The sequence below is a fragment of the Sarcophilus harrisii genome, chromosome 3 (assembly GCF_902635505.1).
Source record: "Sarcophilus harrisii chromosome 3, mSarHar1.11, whole genome shotgun sequence".
NCBI classification, from domain to species: domain Eukaryota; kingdom Metazoa; phylum Chordata; class Mammalia; order Dasyuromorphia; family Dasyuridae; genus Sarcophilus; species Sarcophilus harrisii.
In genome coordinates, this window is record NC_045428.1 from 250,515,054 (window position 1) to 250,533,065 (window position 18,012).

General features: G+C 37.2%; 1 protein-coding gene across 13 annotated transcripts in view; it reads left to right on the plus strand.

The window, feature by feature from the left end:
- The first annotated feature begins 377 nt into the window (after positions 1 to 377).
- CASK (calcium/calmodulin dependent serine protein kinase) overlaps positions 378 to 18,012 on the plus strand; it is a 392,591-nt gene continuing 374,956 nt past the window's right edge. For 5 of the 13 annotated variants that reach the window (XM_031959388.1, XM_031959394.1, XM_031959399.1 and 2 more), the window contains exon 1: positions 379 to 1,376. In XM_031959388.1, the coding sequence (XP_031815248.1) occupies positions 1,318 to 1,376 (59 nt within the window). In that variant the 5' untranslated portion in view covers positions 379 to 1,317. Of the gene's footprint in view, positions 1,377 to 18,012 lie in introns of all 13 variants that reach the window. The other 8 variants (XM_031959395.1, XM_031959390.1, XM_031959391.1 and 5 more) reach the window with 3 other exon arrangements.

Below are 18,012 nucleotides of genomic sequence, written 5' to 3' on the forward strand. Positions count from 1 at the left end.
GACTCGCACGCGTACCTGCAGACCCGCCCTCCCGCTGCCCCCGGCATCGTTGCAGGAGCGCCCCTCCCGGCAAGTGCGCCCTTCCCCCTTCTCCACCGCTTCTCCCCCATTCTCCCCATCCCTTTCTATCCCATCTCCGCCTTGTGCTCCCTCATTCCGTTCGCCGTGACGTTTCACCGGCGCGCGCATGCGCCTCGCGTCCCTCCCCTTCCCCTTTACTCTCCCGCCGCCGCCTCCTGGAGAGGTGGGGGGTAGGGAGGAAAAAGGGGGCGGGGCCAGCGGTTCTGGAAGCCGCGGCCGCTGGTGCCGCTGTAGCGGCCCGAGAGGGGGAGAAGGAGAAAGAAAAGAGGAGAGAGGGAGGCTGGGGTTGTGGGGGAAGGAAAGGATACGAGTAGGCGGTGAAGTGTGTATGTGTGTGCGTGCGTGTGTGTGTATGTGGGGGAGTCATTCGCGAGGAGCCGCGGAGGAGCTCGGAGGAGGAGGAGGAGGAGGAGGAGGAGGAGTCGTGCGGCGGCAGCTCCTCACCGGGATCCGGGACTGAAGAAGGAGAGGGATCGCTGGCCGCCGCCTTCCCATCCACACCCCACCTCGGGTCGGCCCCCTCCCCTCGCCCACGGCGCGCGCTCGCTCGCTCACACACCCCGGGCGCGGCGGCGCGAGGAGGAGGAAAAGGAGGAGGAAGAGAAGAACGAGGGGGGGGGAGCGGCGTCTTTGCCCCCGCCTCCTACCGTGACCGCCGCCCCCCCCCCCCGCCCGCCGTGAGAGTCCTTCATGGTCCTTCCCCGGCCCCCCCGCTAGCCCAAGGAGCCGCCGCCGCCGCCGCCGGGCGGTGGAGAGAGCGGGGCGGGCGGGCGGGCTGGGAGGCGCCGCCGCCCGCGAACGCTGCAGGGAAAGGTGCGGCTGGGCAGAGGCGGACGAGAAGAGGGGCTGCCGCGGCGGTCGGTCCGGGGAGACCGGAAGGAGGCGGCGGCCCCGCGGCCCGGGCTCTGCCGCCGCTCGCCTTACGGGAGGATCCTTCCCGGTGATCCCCTGGCCGGGGGACGAGAAGGAGGGAGGAGGAATCTTGCTGCAATTTCACCAAGAATCCTCCTTGGCCGTCGTCGCCGCAGGTTCTGGATTTAATATCGTGTCGGACCGAACCTTCCTGGATCGAGAGGGTGAAGAAAAGAGCCCCACAGAGGGTAGTGTTTCAAAGCAAAAAACAACAGCAACAACAGCAAAAAAGCAAAAAAACACTGTTTTTGGTGGTGACTCTTTTTTTGGACACCCCCCCCCCCCCCTCCCTTCACCCTCTCTGTTTGATTTCCCCTCTGGACCATGGCCGACGACGACGTGCTGTTTGAGGATGTGTATGAGCTGTGCGAGGTGATCGGCAAGTAAGTCCTCCCCTACCTTGGGGAGGGGGGGCGGGGGGGTGAGGGGGAGCGTGCATGTGAAAAAATGCATTTCCAGGCTCTCCTGGTCCGCCCTGCTTTCTCCACTCGCGTTCGCTCCCCGCCCGCCGCCTCCTTGGGTAATTCCCGTACTGGAGTATTTATAGACCCGTACCTGAACCCTCGAGGTTGAGCTTTGCATCCCCTCCCACCTCTTCCCCCGCTCCCTCCTGCTCTTCCTCCCTTCCTAATTCTGTGATGTCTTGAGGGAAGCGGGTAGGGAGAAGGGGGCGGAATGATACGATTATTTCATTTCTCCCGCCACCCCCCCCTCCACACACCCCCCCCCTCCCACTTCGTGTGATTTAGGTCCGAAGTGAAATCCGCTGTTTACATTATATCTGACGGTTGCACATGGCCTTGGCGGAACTGACTTGCTAGTTGCTCCCTGGGAGCGAGCAGTTTTGGTTATTGGTAACATCTAACCTACCCGAAGCCTAGATGATAAGCTTGCATTTTTGTTAATTATTGAACGGGTCGGGGAGGGGGCGGCGGCGGCGGCGGGGAAGCGAACTTTACTGTTTCTTCATTTGTGGGGTGAATCGACTGCGTTTAATATATGCCTTTGTGTTCACCCCATGACCATATTAGAAGTAATCGTTGAAGCCTGATTTCCTTCAGTTTCTGCAGATCTCTTAGCCTGCCTAGATTAAGTAAGGTTAAAGGGAGACTGAATCCGAGTTTTTAATAGCTTGTTATGCAACAATTATCCAGACAAATGTTCGTTGCTCACATCAAACCGAAGTTGGAATAGTTTTTTTTTTGTGTTTTTTTTTTTTTTTTAAGCTTGGGAAAGATAGATATCTTATTTGAGTCACTTGTTTGGTGTAGTATAGGACAGTGAGAGGCAAAGTTCTCATCCTTTTTATCTTGGTTGTGTAATTACATTAGGAAAAAGCAAAGGAATGAGATTAATAACAGCTGATTAAATATTAAATTTGTAGTCACTCGTTTGTTTCCTCCCATCCTTTAAATTCGTTTTAATAGTTTTTCTTTTATACATAATTCTGTTTAATGGATTTGTGAATGAAATATAGATAATTTGCACGGACATTTAGAAGTTTGGATGGCAAGATGTAGAGCTGTTTTCTCTCAAAAAAAATTTTTTTTTATTTTTATTTAATAGCCTTTTATTTACAGGTTATATGCATGGGTAACTTTACAGCATTAACAATTGCCAAACCTCTTGTTCCAATTTTTCACCTCTTACCCCCCCCTCCCCCAGATGGCAGGATGACCAGTAGATGTTAAATACATTAAAATATAAGTTAGATACACAATAAGTATACATCTCAAAAAAATTTGACATTGATTTTGGGGGGAGAATGCTTTATTTAGGATCTAGAACTGCTAATAAAGTCTGAGATCTGCTAGAGAAGCTACCTTTAACTAAAAGTTTTCGGGAAAGAGCACTGACTAAATTCAATGAATCTGGATTAACATCCTGCTTGTGATGCTTAGTTATCTGTGTTCTTAGGCAAATCACTTAAATTCTGTGGACCTCAGTTTCTTCATCTGTGAAAAAGAGGATTGGACTCTAGATGTCCTCTGAGGTGGACAGCTCTAGATCTCTGATCCTATGGTATTAACTACAAGAGTATCAAAAAGAATATTAGGGGGAGGGAACTTGTCTTTTTCCTAATCTCTAAATTTCTTGACTCTAGCAGATACTTGGGGCATTTTCCTCCTTACTCTATCCCTGCTATACCCTATACCTTCTTTACAAAGTTGAGTACTTATCAAGTTGTTTTGGTTTAAGTTACAGGTTTACAGTGACATATTTGATCTGTTTAATTCTTGTGTATGAAAAGTGAATGTACTGAAGATGCTAAGTTATCACTTTAGGTGGTAAATTCAGCTATTGCATTATATTTTAACCCTAGATGATGAAATTGTGAATACACCTTACAAATTTTACTTTACACAGTAATATGCCTACATGTTCTTACAAATTTTACTTTACACAGTAATGTGCCTACATATTCTTGTTTAACCAACTAGTAGTATATCCTAATATTCTCCAAAAGTGGAGGCACTGTAATTATTTGAAGGTTTAGAGGTTTCAGAAAAGAGTGTCTTATTAGAAGAATAAAATGAAAATATTTTAAGTATATGCAGAAAAGTCAAGAAAAATAAAGACATGGTGGTGAACTTTGTATAACACTTTATATATATGGCTAAATCTGGCTTCAAATTCTGATTTTGCTATAAGTGTGACCTTAGGCAAGTCACTTGACTTCTCACTCTGAGCCTCAGTTTCCTCATATATAAGATGAGATATGGACAAGAAGATTGCTTTCAACTGACAATCTATAATTATCAATGGTACTCAACAAGGTTAGGGCCTATTTAAAATGGAATTATTTTTGGCACACAGTATTCTGAGTACTCGATATTATTTTGCTCCTTCTCCCAACCCTTCCAAGCCCAAAGAAAGCTTGAGAACAGTTCAACAAACTAATCAGTTAATTTTAGAGTTGCCTGAGAGGAGAAGCTAGTTCTGAAAGTGATACATTTTTTGAATTTACTGTATTAATTCTTCTGAAGAATCAAATCTCATTGAAATCCATGGAAGACAAAAATCTCATCTGAGCTTTGTATTGGAAGAGTGCCATTTATTTTCTTTGATTCTTTTAGTGAATTCTCCACTGTTTTCAAGACAGCATTATGAAATGAAGGTAATGGTGGTGATTCTTGACCTTTGGAAGGTTTGAGAGGGTTTAAGTAAATCTTTGCCACATGTATTGAAACTAACTTAGGAATTGTCTTCTTTAGACATTTGACAGCACATATTTTTTCCTGGTTTGTCTTGAACTATTGATTAAAAACAAAATCTTGAAGAAACTCACAGAGAGGGGGCTGAAAGCATACTAATATTGTTATCTAGGTTCTAAGATATAATATATAATTTTTGTTTCTATCAAACTACTCTTATAAGTTGTTTGGAAAGTTATGACATATAGTTAGCTGTCTTTTAAGCAAGGCACAAACTTATGTTTATTCACTTGTTTAACAAATATTTACTGAATTTTGTTTTGTGTAAGATCCTTAAGTACAGTAAGAAATATTCTGATACACTTTGAGCATGTTTTAGGAGGTTTGAGTGTTTCCTCTTGAGAATATCCTTTCATAGTTTCTAGGAATGTTAACTTGCAAGTTTTTTCAATAACTTTTGAATAGGAATGGGCTGAAGAAAATTTTCTCAGAAACATATTTTTTACCTTTATAGTTATTTTGAGTAATTAATTTGAGATAAATACTTGCTTAAGTCAGGATATTATTTGAAAATGCCTCTGTTTTCCTATGGGTTACTTAGATTGGAAATATTTCTCCAAATTTTAAGAGCCAAATACAATGTTTTATCAGTTAATATTTTTGAAGGACCAAAATTTTGGTTATAATGATATGGATCTTGACTATTTGCAGGCTTCCTGGTTAAGATAATATAGTAATTGCTGGTAAGGTTGGAAGATAAAAATTGAAGATATTTGAAAATTTTACATATTTTTATTGTACTTTTATTGTACTTGATGCATGTGTAACTATGTAACATATTGTACTTCTATTGTACTTGATGCATATGTAACATTAATAGATAGGTACTATTTTTCCATAAAGAAACTTGCTTGAGATGGTTGTTGGAATAAAGGCATAAACTCCCTTATTGATAGCTGTTTTAAGGAAAGGTAAACAACAAAATGCTCATAATGCATATCTACCATCACATTTCGTGAAAATAAGCTGATAAAGTCTTGTTTCATCTCTTATCAGCATCCTCTTTCTCCCCTCCCCCTCTTGAACAGGATTCAAAGCAAGACCAAAGTTAACAATAAAGTTATAACAGCAAAGCTATTATTGTTCAGGTAGATAATATTTTAAAAGACTTAATTTGTGTATGTAATACTTCATATTTGGGGAAGTTGCTTTCTGAAAGCTAAAAATGTTTTCTTATTGTAGATACTGAATTGAAAACATGCTTTCTTAATTGTAGGTACAAGACAGAAATTTTATTTTCTGTGTAAAATCCAGTCTTTCCTAGGTGATGATAACCAGGCCTCTGTTAAACTCTAGGGGTTCAAAGAAAGGCAAAACCAATTCCTCCCTTCAGGGAGCATATATTGTAATGGAGAAAGAACATGTGAAAACCATCACACACTTAAGAAATATTCATGAGGTAAATTGGAGGTAATCTCAGAGGGAAGTCACTGTGGGAGTACATATTGGGGGTAATGAACAAGGGAAGAAAAAAAAGGACTCTTAATGGAAGGTGGTTTTTGAGAAGAATCTTGGAAGTAGCCAGGAGGCAGAGATGAGAAAAGAGAGAACATTTCAGCCATGGGGTAGAGTAAACCAGTGAGAAAGCTTGGAGTCTGGAGATGAAGTGTCACATTTCAGGAACTGTCAGGCTGGTGTTCTGGATCCTAGAATAAGACAATAACAAGGTAATAATACAAAGAATCCAGATTGGGAAGGGTTTTTAAAGCCAAATAAAAATTTTTATTTGATCCGGAAGGTAATAGGGAGTCACTGGAATTTGTTGAATGGGAAATACCATGTTCATATGTATGCTTTTGAGATTATTTTGGCAGATGAATAAAGGAATGAACTGGAGTTGGAAGAGACTTGAGGCAAGGAGACAATTCATTGTCTCTTGCAATATAGTCCAAGTGTGAAGTGATGAGGGCCTGCACCAGTAGTGTAGTACCTGAATCAGAGGTGAGCAGGGCAAACACATGATATAGAAATGACAGGACTTAACAGATTGTTTAGGGTAACTGAGAAGCAAGAGCCAAAGTTGAGTTGCCAGCTGGGATGATTGGGAAGATGATAGGGCTCTCAATAGTTAGAAGACATTAGTTAGTGGATTAAGTAACGGAAGATTCAGGAAGAATTTTTTGGGAAAAATAACAAGTTGTGTTTTAGGTATAATGAATTTAAGATGTTTATAGGACATCCAATTGGATGTCCACAGAGATCTGGAAATCAGGAAAGAGGCAGTTTTCGTAGATAGGACGCTATGGATGGAACAAGGAAGACCTGAGCTGAAATTCTGCTTTAGAAACTAGCTTTGTGACTCTGCACAAGTCACTTAACCCTTTTGAAGTTTCATTTTCCTCTTAAGTAAAGTGGAAATAATAATAGTACCCATCTTACAAGGTGCTTGTGAAGATGGAGAGAGAGAACAGGTAAAAAGCACTTTGTAAATCTTTAAAGGGAATGTATTATTAGAAAGCATTATTATTTTAGGTCCTGTCTGGCTTTTCTGTGCCTTTAATTTTTACATTGATACATTTCATCTAATGCTGACATGGAGACTAATGGTCTTAACAGAGAGCTGGGATTGCTTCTATAATATTTACTAATAATGATGATTGTCTATTGTCATGACAATTTAATATGAACTATTTCATTAATTTAATGTAGATTGCTTATAGTGCAGTCTGTTTAGAGGAGTAGGTGAAGTTACTTTATGCATTTGAAATTCCCTACTTGAAACTCTAGTAATATAATGTAGCAGGAGACAAATAAAATCACTATATTTACTAGTTCAGTGATTCTTTTTTGTTTTAGGAACACTTTACACTCTTAAAAATTTTGAGGCTATCCCAAAGATCTTTTGTTTAGGTGGGTTATGTCTGTCAATATTTATCATATTAAAATTAATATGTCTTAGTATCAATTTGAAAATATCATTTGAAAATCATTTTGAACCTCCTGATTTTGGGAGTTCCCTGGACCACACTTTATGAACTGCTGTAGTAGATCATACTGAGAAAAATTCAATTTTAATAATTGTCTTAAATAATTTAGATTTTTTTCATATTGACTGGAAAAATGGGTTTCTAGATGTTATTAGAAACATCCTACTGGGAATATTAGGTTATTTTGACATCTTTCTAAATGTGATGATGCTAGTTTTATATATTAGGAAAATGGAAACCTTTACTAATTGAATTGTATGTGTGGGATGAAATTTTTAGACTGTATGGAAAAGAGTAAATAAATTTAGTATTGCCATTTTAATTATATTGGTATGGTTCAACCATGAATAATAATTTTTTTTTCAATTATTTATTTTTAATTTGCCCTCTATTGGACAACAAATAATTCATGATTTCTTGAAATATAATATTCATGCTTTTTTGTTGTTTTGCTCCTTAAGGAGTTAGATATTTCTTAAATTATTTCTCCTTAACCTCTTTTTCAGTTCATTTGTTTTTGATAATAGATACATTACATTTCTTACTCTAATTTTTTAATCCTTTGATTTTTGTTTTTATATTTTCTTCCTTTTATGGAATCATTGATGTATATATATTTTAGGTCCATCCTAATACCATGAGATGCGTTACTTGACATTTCCTTTGAACTATTAATTTTCCTTTCAATTCTTTTGTTCAGGACTGTATTTTACCTACCATTTCTTTTTTCTTTCTTTCTTTTGTTTTTTTTTTTAATCTCTTGCTTCATTTGTTTCAAGTATTCTTAATAATTCCTATAGTCAAACTATCTTTTTTTATAATGTTATGCTTGTAGTTTTTTTTTTTTTTTCTTATTTCTTTTTCTGGGTTTGTTTCCTTAGGTATCTCTGGATTCATACTATTTCTTAAATTTTAAAAAATATATATTTTTTCAAATAATGAGGTTTTTTTTTATCTCCTTCCAACCTTTTCCCCCTTATTAAAAGAAAGAAAGGAAGAGAGGGGAGAAGGGAGGAAAGAAAAGAAAAACCAAATCCTAGTAACAATATACAATTTCCCCACATTGGCCAGAAATGGTTATCTTCTTTTCCATCTTGAATCTGTTGCTTTTTTTTTTTTTTTTTTTTTGGTCAGGATGTAGATTATATTCTTCATTAGTCCTTTGAAATGGTCTTTGCCTTGAAAAGAATTCTCAAATATTTTGAAATTCTTTTCATTGTTTTTATTATATGGTTTTTTTTCTTCCTTCTGCTTACTTCATTTTGTATCATTTCATACCATTTTCCCCAGGTTCTTCTGAAAACTTTTTTATTTCTCATGATGCAGTAATATTCCATAGTTTTATATTGTTCAGTCAGTTTTCAGTCTTGTCTAGCCCTTTGTTATTTCATTTAGGGTTTTTTACTCTTTAATCTCTTTGGATTATAGATCTACTAGTGGTATCACTGGGTTGAATAGTATGCAGATTTTAGTAACTTTGGGGGCATTGTTTCAATTTGCTTTCCAGAAAAGTTGGACCTTTCCATAACAACCATTAGTGCATAAATACGTACTTGTTTTCCCACAGATCTTCCAACATTTTGTTGTTTTCCCTTTTTTGTCCATTTTGTCAACCTAATAATGGATGTGAGATAGAATCCCAGAATTGCTTTAATTTTCACTTCTCTAACTATTAGTGATTTGGGACATTTTTCTATTTTGCACACATTGAGCTTGAGAAGCCTAAGGAATGTTGAATTTAGAGCATCCAGTATCAGGGGTCCTCAAACTATGACCCGTGGGCCAGATGCAGCAGCTGAGGATGTTTATCCCCCTCACCCAGGGCTATGAAGTTTCTTTATTTAAAGGCCCAAAACAAAGTTTTTGTTTTTACTATAGTGGAGCCCTCCACAAGTCTGAGGGACAGTGAACTGGCCCCCTATTTTAAAAGTTTGAGTACCCCTGCAGTAGATAGTTGGTGATACAGAATTGGAGCTATGTAGATAAATGAGAATGAAGTTCAAGTGTCAAATACCCATCCCCTGATTTCTTTAGATAGCTACTTGGAATTCCTGATTATGAGAGATGATTTTCAGGTAACTTTTTCCCCCTTAGACCCTATCACATTCATTTTCCCTTTTCTTTCTCTTCTTTTCTTAAGATTATCAAGACATAACAGAATCACTTCCAGGCCTTGTCTAACTGGATTTCCTCTATGAACTCTGAAAATGATAGAGTTCAGAGGAGACACATGTATCATCATCTCCCTATATTTGAATGTAAGCATTTTATTCTTGTTTAGTCATTGATCATTGTTCCTTCATGATTTATCTTTTAAAGTTCCTATTTATTCCTGTGCTTGAACTTCACCTTTTGTCTGAAGCTCGGGTCTTTTCCTTAGGAGTACTTGAAGTTTTCTATTTTATTAAAGGGCCTTTTTTCCCCCTCCATTGTAATATACAATTTTGCTGGATAAGTTATTTTTGGCTGTTACATCCATATTTTTTGTCTTCTGGATTATTGTGTTCCTAGTTTTCTGCTGTTTTATAGTGATGGCATGTCTGATCCTGACTTTGTCTCCTTGACTCTTGGATTCTTTTCTTTCTGCCTCCTTAGGATATTTTTTCTTTGACCTAGAATCTTAGAATTTTGTTCCTGGCAGTTTTCATTTTGGGGTTTCTTTCAGGAGTTTGACAATAGATTGTTTCTATTTCCACATTGCTCTCTGATTTTGAGAGATCTTGGCTTTTTTTTTTTTTTTTTTTTTTCACCACCACTTCCTCTCCTAATCTCTCTCTCTTTTTTTTTTTTTTTTTTTTTTTTTTTTGGACATGGCATTCACATAATCCAGTGGATCAAACACTTTTTTCTTCTTGATCTGTTTTTGGAATCAGTTTTTGCTATGAGAATTTTGATATTTTCTTCCATTTTTTCAGCCTTTTCACTTTGTTTTAATATTTCCTGTTGGCTTATGAAGTCATTGGTTTCTGTGTAGTCCATTCTAATTTTCAAGAAGTAGTGCTCATTTCTCTTTCAGTTTTTTTTCCTTAAGTGCTCTCATTCCATTTATAGAAACATTTTTAGCTCTTTTTATTTAAAAAAAAAAAAAAAAAACACTTGCTGCTTCTCTTCTAGGAATTCCAGTAGAGTTTGTACATATAGAGGGGTTGGTTTTTGCCATAAAGGTTCATTTACCTCTTCATTAAGAGTAGATAATTTGGGTGAAGTGTAGGACTTACTCAGTGAGTGTAGTTCTTACCACAGATCATCTTGTTTTGCTCTGCAATGAAAAAAGGTCCTCCTCTGAGGGGGTAAGGGAAAAGATATTTTGAGAATTCTAAGGAAAAAAATTTTGGAATTGCCTTTGTTGGGTGATTTGAAGGATCTATTAGGGAAGATTAAAAAGAGTTTCTTTGTTTCTGTGTGGGCCCATTTGTGATTAGATAAATTTACTGGAACCCAGTACACACTATTGTGAGACTTTTTCTCAGTTCTAATCAAGGAACATACATAATTCAGTCATCTTTTATGCCAAGGGCTATGTGATAGGACTTGGGAACAAGAAATTTGAGATCAGTGGATTATCTATCAAGCAATAAACATTTATTTAGCACCTATTTATGTTCCTATACTAAGGACTGAAGATACATAAAGAGGCAGAAGACAGTCCCTGCCCTCAAAACTAATGGAGACAACAAATATATACAAACAAGTTAGAGATGGCATAAATAGGTAATAATTAATGGAAGGAAGACTCTTGAATTAAGAAGAGTTGGGAAAAACTTCCTGTGCAAGATAAGATTATTGGGATTCAAAGGAAGATAAGGAAAGCCGTGGATAAAGATCTGGAATGGAAGGAGAACATTCCAGGTATGGGGAATAGGCAGAGAAAATGCCCAGAGCTGAGAGATGGAGTGTTTTATTTCTAGAACAGCAAGGGCATCATTGTCATTGGATCCCCAAAAAGTGCTTGGTTGGGGAGTAAGATATAAGATTGGAAAGGTGGGAGCAAGTTTGGTTATATAGGGCTTTAAACACCAAATACAGAATTTTTATATTTGATCGTTTGTATTTGTATTTGTATTTGATCTATCCTGAGATGATAGAGAGCCACTGAAGTTTAGTAAGAGAATGACATGGTTGGACCTGTGCTTTTAATAAAATCATTTTAGTGGCTTAATGGATGAAGGATTGGAGTGTTGAGGGACTTGGCATAAGTGGACCCATCAACAAGTTGTTTTAATAGTCTAGGTGTGAAGTGATGAGAGCCTGCCCTAGAGTGGTGGCAATGTCAGAGAAGAGAAGGGGGCAGATGATAAGAGATGTGACAGAGATGAAATCAACAGATCTAAGTGACAGATTAGCTATGGGGTGTGAGAGACAATGAAGCACTGAGCATAATTCCTAGGTTGGGAATTTGAGGGACCTGGAAGTTATTTTCTGTTGAATAATGGTAGAAACTAGTTAAGGAAACAGTGAGTTTTACATCCATAAAGACAACATTATGGTAAATATAAGCATATTTCTGATTTTGTTATTTAAAACAGTTTGCTGTTTGTTTCTTATTGAACTTGGAGGATGTTTGATATTTAAGTACAAATGTACAATAGGTATGTGACAGTGGAGGTTTTTTCTTATTATTATTCCCTAATACATCTAGGGTTTTGGAACATATTCATGCTTTCAAAACAAGCCTTATAGCAGAGTTGATTGGTACTTTAGGTGTCTTTCTTGTAAACTTTTACTAGTCAGAGTGAAGTACATTTCCTTTTTTTTTTTTTTTTTTGCAGTAAGATTGTTAAGTACTTTAATGAAATTGCTGGATACCATGGTACCCCCTGGATTAGGGTGAATCACTTGAATATGTGAGTGATCATATTGAAATATAAAGTGCCTACCCCAAATGATTTCCCAATATATTGTATCTCTTCCCGTGATGACCCCAGAGAGTAGTACAGTTTATACTGTAATGCCTACAAGTTCTGCTAAACTGGTATTGAACTATTTGTTTCCAAGCAAATACTTTTAATTAATGCCAGAGAAGTATTGTCAATACTTTTCTTAGGTCTTAGAGTTTTACTAAATTATTTGTTCAAATAAGGTGGCAGTGTTTCTTTAAATCAGTTGCTGGTTCTTTGAATTAACTTTTTATCTGTAACATTTATAAGGAAGTATTTTCAATAAAGATTTTCTATAATTGTTATTTTATATAAATTAAATTGTTACAGAAGCATTCAAATTGCCAGTTTGATAAGTGAAGATGTGATTTTCTCATTTCATGCCCTGCACATATTATAACTTAAAAAGATTAATCAGAGAGCATTCTTCATATATATAGTAATAAATGATATCTATCTATCTATCTATCTGTCTGTCTGTCTGTCTATCTATCTATTGAGAGTCCTGAGAATCAGAGAAGAGTGTTTTGAAGCTTTTCTCTTAGTGTTTATAATAAACATACTGTTATTTTTGCATTATTTTTATATATTGAACTTGTGAAATATTCCGACTTTTATTTTTATTGCCTTTTTGCTATAGTTGGGATCAAAGATAGAGATAAAGAATTAGAGACTAAAATAGCACATCTTTGGGTTTTTTTTTTTTTGACTGGTGCTTTATTTTCTGTATTCAGAAGCTCAGGGAAATTTTCTTGTCTTATTTTTTAGATTATGGGGCTAGGTTTTCTTTCACTTATATTCATTTGGCAGGTATACAGTCCTTAAAATTATGTCTATATATGGTATCTTGGTTTTGATTCTACTATGTGTGTTTATAAAGAGATGACATATTCTTTTAATGTTATTGCTTTTTGCATCTCTTCCAGAGTATTCTTCACTTCAATATATTTGTATTCCCAATCTGTTGTTCTCTTAATTTCTTTGGAGAGAGTTGCTACTGGAATTTAAGCTTTTCTATTCTGGTAATTATTTTTTCTGTAATATAGTTATTATAAGGTAATATACTGCCATTTGTTACATTCTCACTTCTCTCAAGATTCTTATTTCTCTCTTGAAACATTTTAGTCTATAATTCTGCCTCTTTAAAAATTTTTTTTTTTGTTTCTTAGAGTTTAATTAGGGAAAATGTTTACTTTTTCACATTGTTGGTCATCTCTACTTGTGCTTTCCTAGTCGATCTTACCTGTTTGGCATCAGAAGTTTAATGTAACAACCATAGAGGATGTGGGCTTGAGCTAAAAGTTATGATGGTTTTTTTAACATGTTGATGAATTTCTGAAAAGCTTTTCAGGACTTGAATTTTGGTAAATAGAATATTTTGAATGTAAGGAAAACTTGATATTGAAAGAACTTTTGTAGTATGAAACACTTTACAATGTTACTAATTATTGCCGTAGTTCTCTTTTAATTTTTTTCCTCTGTAAAGTGGTAGAATGTAAAAATGGTAAAATACCTTTTCTCTCATAGGATATTTAAGAAGCTAAAATGAGATTGTGTCTCTGAGAATACTTTAAAAAGTGTACATCATTATACCAAGTAGTGCATTATATTTTGAATGTAAGGAAAACTTGATATTGAAAGAACTTTTGTAGTATGAAACACTTTACAATGTTACTAATTATTGCTGTAGTTCTCTTTTAATTTTTTTCCTCTGTAAAGTGGTAGAATGTAAAAATGGTAAAATACCTTTTCTCTCATAGGATATTTAAGAAGCTAAAATGAGATTGTGTCTCTGAGAATACTTTAAAAAGTGTACATCGTTATACCAAGTAGTGCATTAATACTATTTGATTTTCTTAAAGTCAAGCATACTTGTGTCTAATACTGAGGGAGGCATATATTACTAGAAATATGCTGTGATAATTTTTATTAATCTTGCATTTTTCCTTCTAGCCTCTTTATCCCCTACATTGTTTCAACAGAAATGAAGAATTCCCAGGAAGAATTCCTTGGTTTGTTTGGAAAGTATCTCAGGAGAATTAAGATTTGTCTAGTACTTAGTCCATGGCTAGAACTATTGGCACTATCTGTGATCTGAAGTATTAAGTAAATTTTCATTTGGAATCATCCATAGCATATTCATTTTTTGTTCTATGACCTATTTTAAAGTAGTAATGGATTTCCATATTCCCATATGTATAAGTATGGTGTATTCTGCAGTCAGTTTCTATATTCTGTTTTACCTGTGGCTGTCCTGCATGTATCTTTAGTACTGTTTCCTTGTGTCTTTATTCAAATTCTTTTATTTTGGACAACTTAAGAGTTTATGTCTCTCTCTTCTTTCTGTCTATCCTTTTTGAATAAGACAGCCACCCCCTATTGATTTAGGGGGTTGCTATATATGTTGTATAACAGGCCTAATATAGAATTATCCAGAGGTCATGTGACTCGTTATTAGGAGTTTTTGGAGACCAACCAATTATTGCAACAGGTTATCTAAACTATTTGAGACCTTGGTGACATTTCATGCCTTACCACATATAATAAGTCTGGGTAGCCAAGGGAATAGAATTGTTTTGGAACGAAGCAGTATGTTCTACATGCATCTATACATACTTTGTGGCCAGGAAATGATGGATGGGATATTGAATGAGGCTGTCCCTCCCAAGGCTGAAAAGAGGGAAGGTAATGAGTATTTATATAATGTGTACTATGTGCCAGGCATTATGTTGAGTGCTTTACGAATATGATTTCATATGATCATCACAACAACCCTGGGAGAAGGGTGCTGTTGTTATTCCTATGTTGCTATTGAGAATACTCAAACAAAGGTTTTTGCACTTGAGAGAATATGCAAAATAACAAAGGTTAAGTGATTTGCCCAGGGTCATATAGTTAAGTTTCAGAGGCCAGATTTGAAGTCAAATCTTCGTGATTCTAGGCCCAGCATTTTAGAAGTAGGACTTTGAATGCTGTGTCTGGGAATAGCAAGACGCCTATTTATCTTGGAATTAAATCTTATGTGAGGGGGGGATCTGGAAAGATAGATTGGGGCCAGATTTTGAGGGGCTTTAATTGTCAAACAGATGAGTTTCTATTTTAAGCTATAGGCAATGGGGGAGTTAGTGGAGTTTCTTGACTCAAAATAGTGACATGATCAGACTTATTCTTTAAAAATGTTAATTTGGCAACTGCAGTATGTTTTGGAGGGAGGGAAAGTGGGATATAGGAAGAACAATTATGAGGTTATTGCTCTAGTTTCAATCAATTACTGCAGAAAACTGAAGGATGAGGTTTTAGAAAAGATTATTACATTTAAAAGTAAGGAGATTATTGGACAGAGAAGTTTCATTTGAGTGGACATTGGAAGCAAAATTGCAATTAGTTGGGAAATAAATAGGAAGTGTGAAAGTGAAATCAGTATAATTATAGATTTATGAAGTTTTTCTGGGGCTTTGGCTTTGAAAGTAGAAATATAGGATGATAATCTTAGATGAAGTTGTGGTTTTATTTTTGTTGATGGAAAATCTGTTGTGGTGGTGGTGGTTATTTGCCCTTTCTTCTCAAAGATGACCATGACTGCAGGAAGGTGATGCCATGACATGCAAGTGAGTTAGATTTAAGTAAGGATGAGCTGTGCCAAGTCATCAGTCTCATTTTCTCCTCCAGAGGTAAGATATAGATTAGGACAACTGGAAATGGTTCTGCATGCTAAGCAAGTTTTGAAAGGGACATTCAAGGAGCCTGTGGATCTGGAAAAGTTGAAAATTAGGGAGAGAAGAGAGAGAAGTGAAGTGGTAGACTCTAGGCGGAGCTGTGAAGATATGGGGATCTGGTGATAGCAAGGAGAGAGGACCACTTCTTCAGAGATTAGCAAAGGAGGTTAAGTTGAGGAATCAGAGGTGATTTGAAATGGGGAATTGAGGGATAGAGGGAGTTTTTGATAAATGGCCTCAAGTGTTGGGTACTGGGGTCAGTAATAAAGGGCAGGTGATGAAAGAATAAAAAATGCACACAGCAGTTAGGATTCCCAGTTGATGTTGGATAATATAAATGGAACAATTGTGTGACATACTCCAACTGTATTCAGTTGCACAGTATGGAGAGAAAGGTGATGGTGGTTGTAATTGAAGCTTGGGACTTGGAGAGGGATGCACTAGAAACCTAATGGGAGCCAAAATACATGTGAAGTTGAAGTAATTTTGAATGGAGAAAAGTGAAGCTAGACTGGAAGATGTAAAAAGTGGAGTAATTGTAGGTCAGGTGAGAACAGAATGTTTATGAGAACTGAGGGACAGGGAGAACTGTGGAAAGACAAGAGACAGTGATCAGAGAAATTTCAGACAGGGAATTATAAAGATGAAACTTTTTTTTGATGTTGGTAAGATCAGATATATACTATCTCGCAATCTCTGTGTTTGGCTAAGGTGGAGTGAAGGAAGGTGTGCCTTTAAGTGTTCCAGGTAGGTCTTCAAAGTAGGAAGAAAATGCACTTGAGGGAACAGCAGCATCTGAATTGAAGTGCCCTAATATTAGGGCAGGAGTTCTTTCTGGTAAAAGGAAACATATACAGAGGAGTTGTTTTTTGATGTGAGTCAGATGAAGATTTTCTTAAGATGAAATAAATAGTAATGGTGGTAGCAGTTCCTTTTTAATGAAATGAAAAAAGCCTAAAAGCATTAATATGTGCTAAACAGTGTTCAAATGTAAGCAAGTTAAACAGTTCCCATCATCAAAGAACTTATTTTTAAAAGAAAAATACAACACATCTGGGGAGGAATCCTAGTTCTTCTGAAAGATCCCAGGCTGCATACTTGGGAGATGTCCTTTGGTGAGTGGGGAATCAGATAAGGTAAAAGCTCACCAGTCAGCCCAGTAGTGGGGATGGGGTGATTTCAGATGGAAAGAACAAGAGGAGAAAGCTAGAGTAAAAGTGTCATGACTTGGTAATATTACTTTCCTTAGTAAGACCACATTTGCCACTGATGTTGAACCATTTGATAAATAACAGCCAAGTTCTTTGGTGCCAAAAACTTGATGCTGTCCAGTAGTTATGGCTTTGAGAAGGCAGGAATTATACTTCCTGAAGAAGTTGTCACTAGATTGCCTCTTCACTAGGATTTGTTCCCTTGGATGATGGCTTCCAGTAGCCAGGTTAGAAGGAGACTGATTAATCTGCTCTTCTTGAGGCTCTTGGGCTAAAGGCTCATTAGTTTGAGTGTTAGTATTAGTGGTGACAAAAATGCAGATTCCTTTTCCAGAAGGTTTTTTCCCTCAATTGTGGTAGAGGAGACCTGGCTAGAAGCCAGACTGACTTGGAGGCACTACTATTCCTGTAGCTCTTAGGCCCAGAGTGTTAGGCTGTCTCTATTAGGGTTTGAATAAAGATGTTATTTGAGGTGGTGGCAGTGACTTTTGAACTCCCTGGAATATATTGCCTCTTGCCTATCCATAAGACTGTCTTGATCTTTGAGCTAGGCTGTTTCATTGGTGGTAGTTGATTGACATTTGATGGTGGTGATAGAGATAACTGGTTCCTTTTCCCCAGAGGCTGCTGTTTGCAGTACATATTTTTGTTCCAATATCTTGGCATACTATTGGATTTCCTTTGTGGGTCTCTTGTAAAATATATGTACTTAAGCATGTTTTAGCATTGAAACAGTTTTGTTGTCATTTCAATAATATGGAGTGACCTGAGCAAATCTATGCATTGGAAAATTATTGTGGCCTATATAAAGGAATAATCCTTAAGAAATGTAAGAAGTGGGGCAGCTAGGTGGCACAGTGGATAGAGGACCGGCCCTGAAGTCAGAAAGATCCAAGTTAAAGTCTGGTCTCAGACATTTAACACTTCCTAGCTGCGTGGCCCTGAGCAAGTCACTTAACACAAATTGCCTGGGGGGGGGGAGAAGAATTACAAGAAAGTTATTAAAACATTGCATTATCAACAAATTACTAATAAGGAATAGGTTGAAGAGGAGGGGGTAAATGAAAGATTAG